The following is a 17,500-nucleotide window of genomic DNA, read 5'->3' as shown; positions in this document are numbered from 1 at the left end:
GTACCGTATTTAAATAACTAGTTGCCGCTAGAGCGGACCGTTGACACGCTAATCGCGCGATTTCAAACCGAGCGCCGGATTCAGAGACGCCGACTCTCCTCTTCGTCATCTTTACTCGGATTCTCTTCTGTGGTTTTCATAGATTTCATCGCGCGGACGATCTTCCGCATCGCGTGTTCTCATTATTCGATCGAGATTTACCGCGAGACATTGACGCAAACGCCACACCGGAATATCGATATAATTGGCAGCTGTGCGACTTCCTATACATATATATATATATATATATATTTTCTCTTTTAGTGATAGATTTTTCGTAATACTTGTTGAGAGCAACGATCGCTTTTATTGTCGACAAGCGCGACAAGATTGTCACTTTCTATCACCGATGATTGCGATCATCGGTCCCGATCTTCGCGGCTCACCGCGACACGACGAAGGCAACGTCAATTCCGCAATCGACGAGAGAACGTACGATAATTAACGTAACGGAGGGGTGCAATTAAAACGGTCGAGGAAAGCCGCGTAAACGAAGAATCGAGAAAGCCAGCCTCGCGCACTCAAGCGCACTCCTCTCGCGCGCGCTATTTTTCACACAATCTGTACGATTTTATATTTTTCTACGGCTTCGCTCTCCGTCCTTCTGCCCGACCCGTCCTCCTCACCCTGGAGACGCGATTTCGATCGCACTGTTCCCATGTGTAATCTCTTATCGCGCAGCCATCTCATTCCGTCGGCGCGGCCATCGCCGCCGCGGCCGGCGCGGGGGATGCGAGGACTGCTGCAATCTAGGCAATAAAGTTTATTAACGCGCCGGGCTATTGCGTTATTACCGCCATACCGCTAACTCTCGCATGCCGGAACACCCTCTTTCCGGGCGCGTTTCCCAAGGACGCTCGTAAACTCCTCCACCTCGCGTCTTCGCCATCGGCGATCTATTCGCGGCCGGCGGAAATATTCCGCGCCGTTTGACATTTGACGGACGTCTCCCCGCTCGCGGCGATGGAAGTCGCGTAGATCCATTTGTCAAGTGTCCCCCGGTGTACTTTGTGTAAGCAACACCACCGTCGGACCGCGGAGTTCAACGCAAGTAACTTTGTTCGCTCTCAGTCATCCATCCGAACATACCGCCGCGTTTCTCTTGTTCGCATTTATTTCGCTAAACTTTTGCTCGCGCTCGAACACGGAGCCAAGAAGTGCCGCGAATCTTTCTCTCTCTCTCTCTCTCTCTCTCTCTCTCTCTCTCGCTCTCTCTCGCTCTTCCGACTTTGAAGTTTCTGGAAATCGTACGAAGCACCAAGTGGATTCGATCTCGCACGCCGAGTGATATGATTAGAGAGAATTCTCTGATTGGCAGACGAAGACGGTGAAGCGTTCCGACCTCGCGAGAGTTAAGTACGATGTCGTATTGGCCGATAAATTTAATTCCCCGGGGAAACATCGGCACACTGCCAGATCGATAACGCCGATGCCGCCGATCCGATCTTCCGGGGGAGGGGGCGGGGGGAATCAATCTTCGTAAGCGGCGCGAGAGTCATCCTCCGGTCGCGGTGACTGCGTATTTGCTCGATTCGCCCGCTTGTAATGTCGATGAGTCGGCTTCCGCACGCTGCAATTTCCGCACGGCCCGACCCTCCACAGCGGGCTGTCTCTCGCCCTTAGCCCTCCGCTGATAAGACCAAGTGCGTCACGGGTATGATCATTTACCCGGGCCGTAACAAGCAGCGAACGGGCCCCGAATCGGTGCTCCTTATTGTTGTATACACCCTCGCTCGTCTCGAGTGGAGCTCAACGAGCGGCAAGTTTTCCTGTCTCTCCCTTTTGTTTTTCGTCAATGAACGGAGGAGGAACTCGCGTCGCGCCGTATGCTCGGAGAAAGAGAGAGAGAGAGAGAGAGAGAGAGAGAGAGAGAGAGAGAGAGAGAGAGAGAGAGAGAGAGAGAGTCATGGAATTAAATTTTTCCCCCAGCGCCGGGCGACGGAAACAAAGCGAGCGTCCGACAGCTATCGTTGAATCATGTTTGTTTGGTGCTTCAGTCGCTACGCTAAAGTGAAACTAAATTCCGCGCGGTTAAAGCCTCGCTGCCAAAGCGGTGGGGGGGGGGAGGAGCATCACAGAGTTCATTCCGTGACGCGACGCATCTCGCGAGCCGGCCTGAATAAGCACAACTGTATTTCTCATTGCTTTACAGTCTGTCGGCATGCAAACTTTTCCTCCCCCTCTCCCTCTCCTCCTCTTTCGTTATTTCGCAACGAATATGCACGACGCGCGGCCTCGATCGTGTACGCTCGTTCGCTTGCTCGCCCATTCCCGCAGGTAACCCTCAGGTGTAGTAGAATGACGTAAGCCGGCGATGGAGAGATCCGCGCAGTCGCTCCTTTCTTCCTTGAGAACTCGCCGCTGCGGTTGACTGAGCCATCGTCGGTCAGGTGGAGGTTAAGGCTCGATCCACACTATCGGTCCGGTCGTATTCCTAAAATTGAGTCGCTCATCGATCCGCTTTCGGTTCTACCCCAGACGATCGATGTAGTTTCTGCCTAAACATTAATTTCCCATGAACATCGGCGTCAGCTCTTATTTGCTCTCTTTTGTAAGAAACATTAATATTTTATCATATTCCCCTATATATGTTCATAATTAATTTCTGATTATAACACGATATACAATTTCTCTTCATTCATATTTTCTTATTCTTGTTGTTATCTTATTCTTTGATACTGCTTGAGAGTCACGAGACTGCGAGAACTGCGAGTCTGCGAAAACTGACGGTGGATTGATCGGAAGTCTGTTTACATTGTCGGTACGACTCCGGACAACTTCGATCACGCTCTAGCAAAATATTCTTTCGAAGGAGCGAGTTATCGGACCGAAAGTTGAGCGTCATCGATAATATGAATACGTACGTTAGGAACGGCGGAAAAATATTTGATCGGAGCGCGACCTGAGCGGATCGATAGTGTGGATCGAGCCTAATTTAGGCTACGCTCGGGTTCATTGTAACGCTGTATAATTACCGTATCGCGACGTCTTGCTCTTGCTGCTGCATATACACTGAATATTCATCCCGCGTTAGGCTAGCGTTAGATGTAACGCTAATCCTGGCAGAGAGGCGCGTCTCGTGACTCGTCCGGAGCTCAAGCGTTGTAGAGATATTCGTGTTCCGGTGTCATGCTTCTTGCCTCGGGCTTTACACGCTCGCACGTCGCGCGGAATTACCGCCACGGCGGGGCTAAGTCAATGATTCAACCGTCGGGATCGTCGTCGTTGCTGTCTCGTCGACGGAAAGTATTCTCTACGTAACACGTCTAGTTTCATCGCTGCGGCGCTTATCGCCGCGAGATGCGCGGTTGAAAATCGCTGTGTAGAACGCGCGGCGAAAAGCGACGAAAAGCGCTGATTAACGGAGATATCTCGTCGCGCTCAGTCTGTGTGACGCGTTCGTTCCGATTATCCCCAGCCCTGTCCCCCTCTCCCCCCCCTCCGAGTCCTCCGGTCTCCTTCGGTTTACGTTTAACGACGCGCCTCCGTATCGCAATTCACATCACGTTTGTTCCCGCATCCGCCGCGAATTTTCGGGCGATCGAATTAGCCGGCTGAGTCTCCGAGTCGTCTCGTTAAGGGGACCGGAGGGTCAGATTACTGAAAAATCGTGCTTGTTTTTGATAATATTTTGTGACGAACTGAACTGAAGTGTGCAAGAATGCAAATTTTAGATATATTTATATAACATATGAAGAGTAGAGAGATTTTGTTTATTAACAAATACTCGTATAAATATACGTCCACGTTAAATTTTAAACGCGTTTTTCTCGATATTTTATTCAACTTTTCAACTTTTTGCAATGATTTCTCCGCAACTGAGCCTCGTATCGATTTGAAATTTTGAAGCAATAATACTTGCTCATCTGGCTCTCAGATGAACCATGGACAATTACGTCAAAATATTTCACTTCGAGATATTAATTTTTTTATTGTAAAAGAACTGAAAAATTTGAATTTTTTCCCAATAATAGCTGCCATTTTGTTAATTTTGTTCGATCTTTTTTCGTAGTGGTTCACCGGATAATGATAAGCCTCCTCAAGATTTCTAGCTAAAATTCACTCTGATCGGACCATCGAGAGCCGAGATATTACTGCAAAGACGACAACTTGAAAAAGAAAGGAGAGCATATTTCAGCTATATATATATATATATCGTATATTTATATGAGTATTTGTTAATAAACAAAATTTTTCAACTCTTCATATGTCGCATAAATATACCTAAAATTTTCATTCTTGCACACTTATTCAGTTCGTCGCAAGATATTATCAAAAACAAGCACGATTTTTCAGCAATCCGACTCTCCAGTACTCCCTTAACGCCGCGTTGAAAATCAACGCGCCTCGGGAGCGGACGGAGCGAAGGAGATGCCGTCGAATGCGCGAGGAGGAGGAAAAACGCTCGCTCTGAGCGCACGGAGGCAAATTTCATCTCGTTCTTTCTGTGCGTCACCAATTGTCGCTTAATCCCCGGGCTTTGTTTGCGCGACGCTGATCCACGACGCGTTTTATCGTTAATCATCTCACGGGATGGTCGGTCGCGTCCGCTTAATCGGCAGGCGCTGATTAATTATACACGCGTGTTTCGCGGATTATACACACACCTACACACACACACACACACACACACAAACATAATTCAAATCATAATATATTTACAAATGCGTGGCAGAGAGGCACGCGGATAGCCAGCTCTGCGATGTTGAAAGTAAAGCGCCTCGACTGTAGCCCGACAGCCCGTAATTCGTACAAAAACGACCTCGCGGGTCGACTTGGGCTCGACGACATATGTGTGAATGTTGCTCTCGCCTTCACTTCGCGTTATTATCGTTGTTTGAACGCCTCGGATACCTCGGCGAGCACTTGCTTCGCGGAGCAGTGTCCCGAGGACACTCAAGGATAGCAGTTCTTCGGGGGGTGGCTTTGTAGCGCGATGAACAGACAAGCTGCCGGCTTCCCGGCAGCTTGTCCGTCGTGCTGAGCGAAGGGACTCCCTCCGAGCACTCGAACTGTCGAAAATAACGAACGAGGGTGCAGCCGCGGGATGTTTCAATGAGGGATCTTCCATTTTTCGTCGCGATGAAGTAAAGCCGCTGCACGCTCACTACGTCTCTCTCTCTTTCTCGCAACTTCGCTCCGGAAGAAGCGAGCGCTTTTACCGCGAAGAGGGATAGAAGTCCTTACATCTGCCCTCTCCGCTTTCGTCGCTAATGTAAAATTGTATCTTTAACGAGACGTTAAAGACACAGCAGCTGCTTTAATTACGCAAACGAAAGACAACTGCGTTTCAGCCGCGCTGTCTTTTGTTGTCCGACCGATTTTTCCGCTCCCTCTCTTTCCCTCGCTCTCGTGCAACCCCCATGCCTTTCGCCCGGCGAGCCGATCCTCTATCGGGGATCGCGAGGGAGGAGAAACGATGAGCAGCGAAAATCCACGGTTCATTCCGTCGGGGTCTTCTCCTTTCTGCGCGATCGCACGTCAAACGTCGGCCCTTAGCGCCGCGCCGACGCTGAGGAAACGAGGCTGAGACGCGCGTGTCATCCGCGATCGATGCTCCTCGCGGTATACACGTGTCCACACACGCCCGAAGCGGCTACTCGCGCGCGCGCGCGCGCGCGGGGGGAATGTACTGCCGTTAATTACAGCCCTCGATTCGTAAGCGCTTGTGGGAGCATTCGCGTGGTGCGTCACCGGTTTTTTCCCGGAACACCTTTCTATTATTTAGCTATGAGCTAAATTTGAGCTCGTAGCCTCTCGCGCTTGGAAGACCGGATCGACCGATGCGCACGGTATGCAAACGTACTCGCGGAAGTCGTCGATATTACGTAACGGGCCGCGTAGTGTCTCGGTGTGATTAAAGCTGAGCGACGGAAAGTTCGGGAGAGCGGAGAGAAATTTCTCGGTTGGCGAGGCGCGCTCCTTCACGTACCTCAGCGTGAGCGATCGCGGTTGGCTGCGAGAACGCGCTCGTGTCCGAGGAGCGTCGGACGGACGTCGTTTCTCGCCGCCAATTAACAAGCCGAAGTGGTAGGTCGAGGACGAGAAGAAACGTTCCCGGCCGAAGGAGGACTCAATATTGTGACGAGAATTAGGGAACGAGGAGGTACACATTTGAGGAGCCACTGAGAGCGGCTCGTTACGATCGGATCGTACGCTCTCGTGATCTCGTCGGTGGTGTTTTCTCGCCTCACCCTCTTCGCGCCGCGACACGATGGAACGTCTGAGGGCTGCTGCTCCGCATCGCGGCAAGGAGGGGGGATTCCGCAGGAGTGCGTCGTGTCTGGGGAGATGGACGAGGATTGACAAACGTCACAGAACGATCAGTCATACAGTTTTAGTAGCGCTCCGCGTCTTTCATTGCGGTGTTCGATAGTCGGGTCTTGCGAGTTCGAGATCGTCTCAAGCTTGTCCTGAGATACTGATTGTTCCACCGCGTCGCGGAGCGGATCACTAGAGGTAAACTTGAAATAATTGAGCATGAGGTGAAGTCAAGACCGTGAATGCCGGCCAAAGTCTCCGCGCGATCTTGCTCCCCTCTTCCTATGATAATTGTTGTTAGAAGGTGCGATTACTCGAGATCCTGTTCGACGTACACAGCTACGTCCACAGCACTTAACCGGACGTTTTAGACTCGATCCTGAAATTCTTATCGCGTCAGGACGCGCTCGATAGATAGACGGTACCGATAGAAACTTCCGGCTTGTAATCTTCGCGGATTCGCGATAGCGCGACAACTCCGAGTATAACTTGCAATTTCTATCCACCTGTCGTAGCACGAGGAGGACCTCGCGTCCTACTAATCTTACGTCGTACTAATCTTACGGAACAAACTTACGTAAGCGGTAACTCACTCAAATTTTTATTACTGTCCTCTCTCCCTCTTTCTCTCTCTCTCTCTCTCTCTCTCTCTCTCTCTCTCTCTCTCTCTCTCTCTCTCTCTCTCTCTCTCTCTCTCTCTCTCTCTCTCTCTCTCTTTCGGCGCGCAGGAGAGGGAACCAAAGTTTTCGAGATTTTGCGGATGTGGCTTTGAGCGTCACTCTTTCCTTCTCTTTCTCTTCTCGAAGGTGTTTTGTGCCCGTCTAGATCCTGAGGAAAGCGTCTCGTGTAGGTCATGGATACATTCTCGAGACAAAATTCCGGAAATAGCTATGGGCAGGAAGAGCAGCAGGAGGAGGAGGAGGAGGGAAACATTTCTTACTTGTGACCTCACACGGGGACCGATAAACGTTCGACGACGTGGATTCACGTCGATCGGCACCATCGATGCGCAGAATGCGATGTGCTATTTTCAAGTCTGCGACTCTCGCACTTTCACCGGCGCACGACCTCTCTCTCTCTCTCTCTCTCTCTCTCTCTCTCTCTCTCTCTCTCTCTCTCTCTCTCTATCTCTCTCTCTCTCTCTCCCTCTCGAATACATGCAATGTCATCGATCGGTCCGCTTCGCTATTTTCGCATCATCGCCGCGAACACGCGAGATATACCCTAAACCGCAAGTTTCCGGGGTTTGTATCTCGACTGTGCATGCCGTAGCGCGCGATATAACTCGTTTAAACGACCCCACCCATTCGGCATAAAGCACGTAAATAATCCGAGATCGATCAATGAGCGATTGACAAGCCGGCGGCTCGCGCGAGGGTACGTTCTCTCGCTGCTAACGACCTTCGTCGTGAACAACTTTAGAACCGGCAGCTCTCTATATTAGTGATAAAAACCAGCCGTAAGTCGGACGTGTGAGCTCAATCTCGTGATAGGCGCGGTCTCGATTGTATTAAAAAAAAAAAGATGTTTTTCCCTCCACAAGTCAATTTTTTAAATCGATTCTTTTCTACTCGGTTTTTGTACAAATCGTTTTTTCCGAACCCCAGTTGAGTTCTTCGTTGAACGGAACAACATTGATGAATAAGTATATATAACGGATCGAAAATCGACTCTCCGTCGGGAGAATCGATCTGCGCAAAAATCGGACAAAGAAGAATCCTTTTGAAGAGATTTATTTTTGCAGAAAAAAGGCCGATTTTCTGAAAATCCAATCAAGATCGCCCACCATTAGCTCAGTTCGGACCGGTAGGAGTTTGGAGATCCGCGACGATTCGCCGAGCACGCTCGAGTGTTATACTACTACTGTGATCAAAAAGTATCCGAACTTAATTTCTAAAAATCAAAATTACAATTCAATCATGAAAATTCTTATAGTCTCCTTCAAAGTAGTCGCCATTGCTCGCAACGTACATATGCCAGCGTTTGATCCAGTCCCGGAAACATCGCTCATACGCGGCAGACGGTACGGCCTTTAATTCACGCAGCGATTTTTCCTTCATGTCCTCGATCGATTCGAAACGCTGTCCGCGAAGTGGTTTTTTCAGTAGGGGGAACAGGAAAAGGTCGCAGGGGGCCATGTCTGGTGAATACGGTGCTTGCGGAGCGACATTCGTTGAGTTTTTTGACAGAAATTCACGCACAAGCGTCGAGGTATGCGATCGTGCGTTGTCGTGATGCAAAATCCACGAGTTGTTTTCCCACAATTCCGGTCGTTTCTTTTGATTCACGGATTGTGCGCTGGCACGATCCAAATGATATCCCAACTTCATCCGCACTATCTCTCGCACAGTCAACCGACGATTTTGGAGCACCAATTCTTTCATTTTCTCAATGTGAGCGTCATCCGTTGACGTTGATGGTCTTCCAGAGCGTGGGTCGTCTTCAACGGATTCTCGTCCTTCTTGAAACTTCTTAAACCGAACTCGAACGTACGTGTTTTCGATAAACAATCATCGCCATAAGCTCTTTGCAAACATTTTCAATGCGTTTGTGAACGAAACACAAAATTTCGTTCGCAACACAAAATTCCAAACCCAAATTCTTTGCCCCATACTTTTCGACATCGTAAAAATCGCCGTGCGCAACAATCTTCACTGACACGAACAGCTGCCACTTTCAAACGACTTGAAGGAACGCCACGATTTTTTTTTTCACCAAATGTGAAAGGCATGTACGCCAACCGAAGAAAGCAAACGGATTTGACCGACAGTTTAATCGCGATTTTTAAAAAATAAAATTTGGATACTTTTTGTTCACAGTAGTATTCTTCCCCGTGTATCGCTCCCGAGCAACGCCATTTTCGCGACGATAATTACCTGGAGAAACGCCCGCGCGACGTCTCGAGCGTCGCTTAATCGGCCAGCAGTGCTGAAGGGGTGCGCGGCAGTCGCGCGAATAAAATCTCCCCTGAAAGATCTCCCCTCGGGTTGCGTCATCGCGGCGGCGCGTTACACTCCAGATCGCCCGAGAAACTAATGATTAGAAATCTGTGATAATTATACCACAGAGCTTTCTACGTACGACGAGAAAGCCCCGGCGGCGGCGGCCCCCTTATATGCCATTTACGAACGATCACTTATGCCGATAATGCATAAACAGCCCGGCGTACGATAACGACACGCTCCGAGAATTTCGCGAGCACGCCACTTCCGCCGCCTCGACTCTCGAGAGTCCGCTTATCTGAGAAAGAAGAAAAAAAAAATAGAACCGCGCCTCAACACTGGCGTATTACACAGACGTCCTTGCGAGATAAATGCACACCGGTGTTTTGCGTACGATGTTGCGCCACATTTCAAGTAAAATTGATCCTCTCAGGATAAGGAACGCGCCCGGGCGATCGGGACGCGAGACAACGCGCGCGTAAATCTCTCACGGGGTGTCAATTTTGCCCGAAGGCCGCCGACGCGGCATCGCGCCGCGTAAAGCTCTTGCGCTTGTAAAGCTCGGTGATAAAAAAAGAACGCGCACGCATTTACCTTATTAGATAATTCCGCGGCTCTCACGAGCGGCACGGCACGGCATGAATTACGCGACGTTGCGTGTCGTCCCTCGCGAGAGAGGGTCGTTAGCGAAACGGATGGTGTCGCGTTAAATAATAAGAATCTTTCAGCCCGCTGTGTAGAAATAATATAATTGCCGCGGATAGAGCGAGAAGCATAACGATGGGACGGGCTCGTTAGCCCCGAGCGTGATCCTGCGCGCGCGTTACATTCTCTCTCTCTCTCTCTCTTTCCCCTTCTCCCTCCTCCCTCGCCTGTCCGTCGCGAGCCGCGGAAAATATAACGCGAACTCGTTGCGTCCGCAAATGTATGAATCACAAAGGAATAAGTTGGAACATCGTCCGAGGAGTAACGTCGTCGCGTCGGAACGTGGACGCGACGACGAGTAAAAGGCGCGCAGGTTACCGCGCGCGCGCGCTGGAAATGACTTTCTGGGCGAGAGAGGCTCCATGGGAAAACGCGAATCGCATGATGAAGATATCAAGTGCAAGAGTGACACGCGTCCCGCTCGCGGCGACGGTGCTCGGGAATCACCGTCGGCGAGATGTAGCGTAATAACGCCTCGTGAAGAACAGCTTATTTGAGGAAAAAGTATTCCCCTCGCGGCCGAGGAGTGCTGCTCTCTTTTGCCCGAGTAAAATCCCGGAAAACGCGATAATACAGCCGCGCGTTGTCGCGCGCGGTGCTCCAAGCTGTATCTGAAATGAAATCTCCGCCAAAAAGCTGGTCGTCGTCGTCGTCGTCGTCGTCGTCGTCGTCGTCGTCGTCGTCGTCGTCGGCGACAGCGGCCGCGTTGACGCAAACGGAAACCGCGATACTTGTGTCATTCATCCATCCATGCTGTCGTCAGAGACTTTCACAAGCGACTCTGGCGATTCTGTGTACGTCACACAGCGCAATTAAGAAAACATCGAGCGGAAACGTTTAAGCAAATATGCTCGTCTAACGATGCGCTAACGATGAAGTTCTATGTTCTCTTCTCCTCTTCTCTCTCTCTCTCTCTCTCTCTCTCTCTCTCTCTCTCTCTCTCTCTCTCTCTCTCTCTCTCTCTCTCTTATTTTCCTTCTCTTTCTCTTCTCGTTTCCATTTTTCCGTAACGATCGCGCGTACGCGGCCAAGTGGTCGGTTAAGTTAACTAGCTGTTTGTCGACAAATTCGACAAATACGCAATCAGCGCGCGCGCGCGCACTGATTGCGCCGGATTATCGGAGCGTGTTCGTTCCGATGCGCGGCCGCGAATGTCTCGCAATTTGTGCGCAATTAATGCGCCGCTTATACTTAGGCGTCGGGCGTGTTCGCGCGTACTCTTCGCGGAGCCGCCAATTAAGAGACGCGATTAAATTACCGTTAAATGAGCCGGCCGCGATTATTATTGCGCTCGCGCTCGCGCGACTCGTGCGATTCAGGCCGCGGATTTACGTGAGTCAGGTCTGCTTGTTTTCGGACGAACGAATGATTCACGCGGTATTACGGTATGTCGTAGGCTCTCGATATGAGAGATGAGATTCTCTCCTCTCCCCCTCTCTCTCTCTCTCTCTCCGTCTGAACATTAATCCTTTTAGCTCCCTGTTCGATAATGAACGACGCTACGTTGCGCAATATCCGTGAGTTCTCTCTGCTGATTAATTACTCCTTGTTTCGCGATTATTGATTATTGTTACACGGCTTACTCGCTCGTCCGGCGATTCGATCGTTCGCCGTAAGCGAAGTCTAGGACTCGGAGATTTCAGCTGGACGGTCCAGATTTCGCCGTCAATGTCAGTCTCTCAAATCAGCTGTCCAATTGCCTACCGAAAATGTCCAGACGATGAAATATTTCCTATCCACGCTGATGAATTCTTCAAAAAGATATATTTTTATAAACTACATTTCCAGTCGAGCTGTTTTCTCGAGATCTATCCCAGATCAGAGGCGCGCCAGATCAGGCGTGTTGATCGCTAATTCCGCGGCAGACGCGTTTCCTTCATGCATAATAATAATAATAATAATAATAATAATAATATAATAACAACAACATCAGCAATAACGAGAAAAGCACCCGTCGTGTCGCGCGCGAGAGGGGAGCACTCGCGACAAACGAGACTCTTTCCATCGTGCTTACGCCGACGGAATTATCTTCACGCCGATACGCGTGAGCGGACCGCGAGAGCCGGACACTCTCAGTTTCACGAAAGAAAGTCCCGCGCATATCGATGAAAACAAGTCTCTCGCCGAGCGGAAACGCGAATCTCTCGCGACTCGGATAGGCAAGAAAGAGGTGGACGGGAAAGAAGGCAGGCGGGGTGCGCGCGAGTTCCGCGAGTTCCGCGAGAGAAAGGGGAAAGCTTCCGAAGGAAAGCCGCGGAAGAAGCGGAGAAACTGGGGGTACATCGATCACATAATCGCCGTGATCACATTTCTCAGATCAGACTCGTCTGAGCGGGTTGGATCTCCCGGGGCTTTCTATCGCCGGCGCGATTGCGCGAGAGCGGCTAAACGGCGGTCGCCGATGCGACGGCGGATTTGGTCGCGTCGCGCCGATTGTTCCCGCTGTGCGCGGCGGCGGCGCAGTAAACATCGACACACACACACACACGAGGGGAACAAACGTCGTGCCGCGGGCTGAGTACCGTGGAAACTTGGTGTGTGTGTGTGTGTGTGTGTGTGCTCGCGTTACGCGCACGTGGAGCGCACGTAGAGCAGGTCATGAGAGCGTTATCCTGTCGCGCGGGCTGTTCCCCGCAGCTGCTCCGCCGAGACGTGATTCGCTACCGAATGCCTCGAGGAGACGTAGACAGAGGAGGAGGAGAGCCCGTCTTTAGGATCTCGAGACTCGTTCAGGACGACGAAGCGAGCGGAGGAGCGCCTCGCTGTCGTCCGTTATCTTGTATGTAACTATGAGCGAGCGAGAGCGGCCGCGAGATTGCATCGTCGCGCTCGATGCACCTCGCTCCTTGAATAAATATCGCTCGTACACACACACATACACACACACACACACACACACACGTACGTATGTACGCATATACATATATACATGCATACACATATATATATACACTTAAGTAAGATATAGTATTTACTTATTATATTATATACATATATATATATATATTATTATTGTGGTATAATTAATAATAATAATAATTCCGTTTAAGCAATCAAAATAAACTCATATTTTGTATGTGGGTTACGCGCACGGCGAGGAACCGTAGGAACCCGCATTATCGTCATTACTAATATTATTGTAATAAAGCACACTACGCTCCAAATGTATTATCATTACTGCTCGTCTATATACTGTAGTCTACTATAATCTAATAGTCTAAGAACCGCCGCTACTTTAGCGCTAAGTCCCGACGTCGTTCGTCACGAACGTATCGCCTTTGTTCTTCTTGTTATTAATCTTGCAAATATTTTTTTCTGTTGCAGTTACGTGTGAATGCGTGTGACTGCGAGAATAAGTGCGTGCGTATGTGTGTGTGTGTGTGTGTGTGTGTGTGTGTGTGTTGTATGTGTGTGTTCATCCTCTCCTTCTCTTACTTCCCATCGGACCCTTTCAATCTCCTCGTCCTCGAGATCCAAATGTGTAGTCTCTTTCGTTCTCCACCCGCTACAACCCCTTTCGCCGTCCGGGGTGAAATCAGCGTCCGTCTCGGGAGGCGTCTCGCGATCGACGCGACGTACCGTTCCGGATGTAACCGGATGTACCGATGTCCGGATGCGCGGAAGTGGCCCTCGTACTCTCCGACAAAACGGCGCCCCGAGCAACTCGGAGGCGAAGAATGCGCGCGTTAAGTGTCCTTCATCGCGGCTATGATATTTGACCCTTTAACGCCCGACCTTTCTATAAGTGTTTTAAGAATAAAATTTGAGTTTTTTTGAACTGAGACTGTAAGTAGTGACAAACAAAAAAGATATCAGAATTTGATATTGGTTTTTTTATCATTCGTTTCTTGTTTATTGGTAAATATGACTTGGGTAGCCTAAAAGCATATACGAAATGAGCAACCTGTGCGGAGAAAAATGGAGGGTAATCTATACGCGACATAACTCTGACAGTCAGCTTGACATTTTTGTGCTGAAACTTTACTATAATTTGTGAGTGAAGTTTATCATCCAGAGCGTCAAGCTTACTATTTCAGAAGAATATCTTATAGATCACCATTCAGATCAATCGTCCCTTCATTTTTCGCCGCATAAAAAACTGTAGATCACCAGGTTTCACGAAAACAGCTTGATTTCTTCACTTTCGTGTCCACCATCTTCGATTCGCCATTTTGAATTTCTGTATGTTCTTTTAATTTCACATTTTGCATTTCTGAGAAAGCTTCCAAATGTATAAAATTATAACAGATACCAATCTATTCATTTACAGTGCACTTCTAGATGCCAGTAACAATGCTAACTATGCCTACTTGGAATTCGACAAAACATGTCATTAAAACTGAGCTAAATACAGACTAAACCGAATCTACATACAATCTATATACCATTTTTTCTAGAAGAAGAATTCACCTTTACAGTGGTGCAAAGAAAACGACAATATCTCCTTTTTTGCTGACTAAGTTATGGATTCTTAAATGCGTTTCTGGCAACTATAATTATCAGTAGACGTTAAAGGGTTAAGCGACACCGGATACGAAAGGTTGCGCGATAATAAAATCTGTTGAAGGACATTACCTCAGGTCCGCGCGGCTCTTTCTCACCACCGCTCTTTGCCCCGGAAAACCCTTTGACATTTCTCAGTCGCTCGTGTCGGCATCGCGATCCCCCTCGGCTAGAGGAAACGTATCGGTGTGCGTGCGTATGTGTGTGTGTGTGTGTGTTTTTTGTCGCAGCCGTGTTTCCCTCGTGATCGCGACGGGTAACCGATTAATCTCTCTCTTTCCTGACGAGCGCGCGGTCCAGGTGAGAGAATTATTCCCCGGGGCGATCGAGCGGGAAAAACGACACGTACGATCTATCGGGACCTATTCGCCGTGATGTCTCGTCTTCATCACACGGGCCGAAGAGCTTAATCGCGAAAGCCCCCCCCCCCCCGCCCTGTCCTGAAAAAGTTACCGCACGTGTCTCTCTTCTTCTTTCAGGCGTGTCTGGTGGAGAATACCAGCCGCGAAGCGTGTTGTGCTTAACGGCACTATTAGAATAGTAGACTAGTTAGAGCTTAATTATCCGCTAATTGGCTTCCGGGATTCGTCGGGCAAGTCGGGAGTCTGGAAGGGACTTGAGAGAGAGAGAGAGAGAGAGAGAGAGAGAGAGAGAGAGAGGCAGCCATGGGCAAGCAAAACAGCAAGCTGAAGCCGGAAGTGCTGGAGGACCTCAAACAGAATACCGAGTTCTCAGGTGCGCTTCGCTTGTATAACCGGCCGGTTATTTGTTTTCCGATTCCCCGGCGTGCCGTTCTGTGCTTATCTCGTCCGCGGGACGTGCGCGCACAAGGGATAACAATCGCCTCGGGTTTGCAATCGATCATTTTCGTCCTATGACCACAGAATTAACATGCACGCGATAATACACGCGAGCGAACGGCCCCGCCGCGCAACGATAAGCGCTCGATGACGATGTTGATGGCGATTGCTAGCTCACCCGGTTTATTTTCATAGACGCAAGTGACATTGGCGGGTCTGGATGTAACATTTCGTAGTGATATGAGTTTGTGTGATAAGATGCAGAATACGAGAGAGAGAGAGAAAGAGAGAGAGAGAGAGAGAGAGAGAGAGAGAGAGAGAGAGAGAGAGAGAGAGAGAACGAAGATATTTATCTTGATTCACCACATATTGCCCTTCTCTTGCAGACGCGGAGATTCAGGAATGGTACAAAGGATTCTTAAAGGACTGTCCCAGCGGGCACCTCAGCGTGGAGGAATTCAAGAAGATATACGGGAACTTCTTTCCCTATGGCGACGCATCGAAGGTGAGTGGGGAAGAGAGAGAGAGAGAGAGAGAGAGAATAGCTAATAAAAATATAGCACGAGCATGGGCACCGCCATGATCGATAAAATGATTTACATATCGCGTGCTGTGTCGCGGCTGGAATTATTTCGCGTTGTTTAAAGTTTATCACGACGCTTTCTGCCCGTCACAGTTTGCGGAGCACGTATTCAGGACGTTCGACGCGAACGGCGACGGCACGATCGATTTCCGGGAATTCCTCTGCGCCCTCAGCGTAACGTCCCGCGGCAAGTTGGAGCAGAAGTTGAAGTGGGCCTTCAGCATGTACGACCTGGACGGCAACGGTTACATCTCGCGGCAAGAAATGCTGGAAATCGTAACGGTACGTCGTAAAAGCTGATTTACGAGTTCGCGGGGGAACAAGCGAAACTAAGATATATCCCGATGTACAACAGCCATTTTCTCAGTTCTCGAGTTCTCGCCGATCACAAAGAACGGTACCGCTTACTTCGGTAGCTTATATCTGGCAGCTTAATTAATGCCAAAAGTCTTAATAGAGGAAAATGCCGGGAAATTGACGTTGGAATTCTCGAGAGCGAGAGTCCTCTCATCGTGCTTCTCTCCCCGGCCTGATTGTATTACAAATGTCGCCTGATTTCAGGCGATCTACAAGATGGTGGGTTCGGTAATGAAGATGCCGGAGGACGAGTCGACACCGGAGAAACGAACTGATAAGATATTCCGACAGATGGATAAGAACAAGGACGGCAAGCTATCGCTTGACGAGTTTATAGAGGGTGCAAAGAGCGACCCGTCTATCGTGCGACTGTTGCAGTGCGATCCTAGTGCACAAGCTCAGTGAGGCCCTGGGCCAATACAGACAAGTACTGCTATGCCATCTGCATACCCGAATCGGAGCCCGGCCCAATTAGTATCCCGCGCAGAAGCGACGCGATCGTAGACCGACTCGCCGACCGACGGGGTCCTCCGCTTGAGAGAAACCGCCGAGACGTTCAACCCCTCGCGCACGTCTGATTCCCCCCTTTAATCTTAATGCAATAGCTGTAAGTCCTTTCGATCACGGACGATCGTTTATTCGTCAGCAGTCCACTTGAATCATCCCGAGTACTTGTTCACGTAGAAGCCATGTCGTTTCGCAAGGACACCTCGTCCCCCGAGAGAGAGAGAGAGAGAGAGAGAGAGAGAGAGAGAGAGAGAGAACGTTAAATGTACCACGGTTGTTGCAACCTCCGCTAGGTTGCTAGGTAAGCGAACGACTCTGTGTTTTAACGTTAGATTGCATACGGACGCAGGAAGCCAACTGACACGATCGATATTCGACATCATTGACGATAGAGAAAATAGATATGATATTCGCTGTTCAATTATCTAAAGAGTTCTCCGTCTCTCAGCGTATCCGTAGACACTTTATGCCGGAAAACAGTTACAGAGGAGAACGTATGCATCCTAGGTTTAAGCTCGTTGATCGAGTCATCAGCTATCCCTCCGGATACCGATGATACTGATAACCTTATTAGACAAGTTTTATCGCCTGTATCAAGCAGGGCTCTGTCGTCTTGGCGGTTTCTCGCGCGGATATTCTGGGATCGCGCACGCTTTGCGCACAGGATCGGCACGGTAGGCGGCCAGTGGCTGGTGAACGTCGCTGTAAATTGGGCCGGTAACCGAGAGGTCCAGGGTCACTGGGCCCATGGCGCTTGCGCATACCGCAAGCTAGTCGACAAGACTAGTCCAGTCGCTCCGTTT

General features: G+C 49.7%; 1 protein-coding gene across 1 annotated transcript in view; it reads left to right on the top strand.

The window, feature by feature from the left end:
* Positions 1 to 17,500, top strand: part of Nca (neurocalcin homolog) — a 184,747-nt gene that overhangs the window by 165,786 nt on the left and 1,461 nt on the right. Inside the window, exons 2-5 of the mRNA XM_025302681.1 lie at positions 14,930 to 15,185; positions 15,637 to 15,755; positions 15,927 to 16,115; positions 16,395 to 17,500. The exon at positions 16,395 to 17,500 is cut by the window's right edge and continues 1,461 nt beyond it. Coding sequence (XP_025158466.1) covers positions 15,116 to 15,185; positions 15,637 to 15,755; positions 15,927 to 16,115; positions 16,395 to 16,595 — 579 coding nt within the window. The 5' untranslated portion in view covers positions 14,930 to 15,115 and the 3' untranslated portion in view covers positions 16,596 to 17,500. The remainder of the gene's footprint in view (positions 1 to 14,929; positions 15,186 to 15,636; positions 15,756 to 15,926; positions 16,116 to 16,394) is intronic.

This window comes from Harpegnathos saltator, unplaced genomic scaffold (genome assembly GCF_003227715.2).
Source record: "Harpegnathos saltator strain DR-91 unplaced genomic scaffold, Hsal_v8.6 scaffold51, whole genome shotgun sequence".
NCBI lineage: Eukaryota > Metazoa > Arthropoda > Insecta > Hymenoptera > Formicidae > Harpegnathos > Harpegnathos saltator.
The sequence above is the reverse complement of the archived record's forward strand: the minus strand, read 5'-3'. Positions and strand labels throughout refer to the sequence as shown.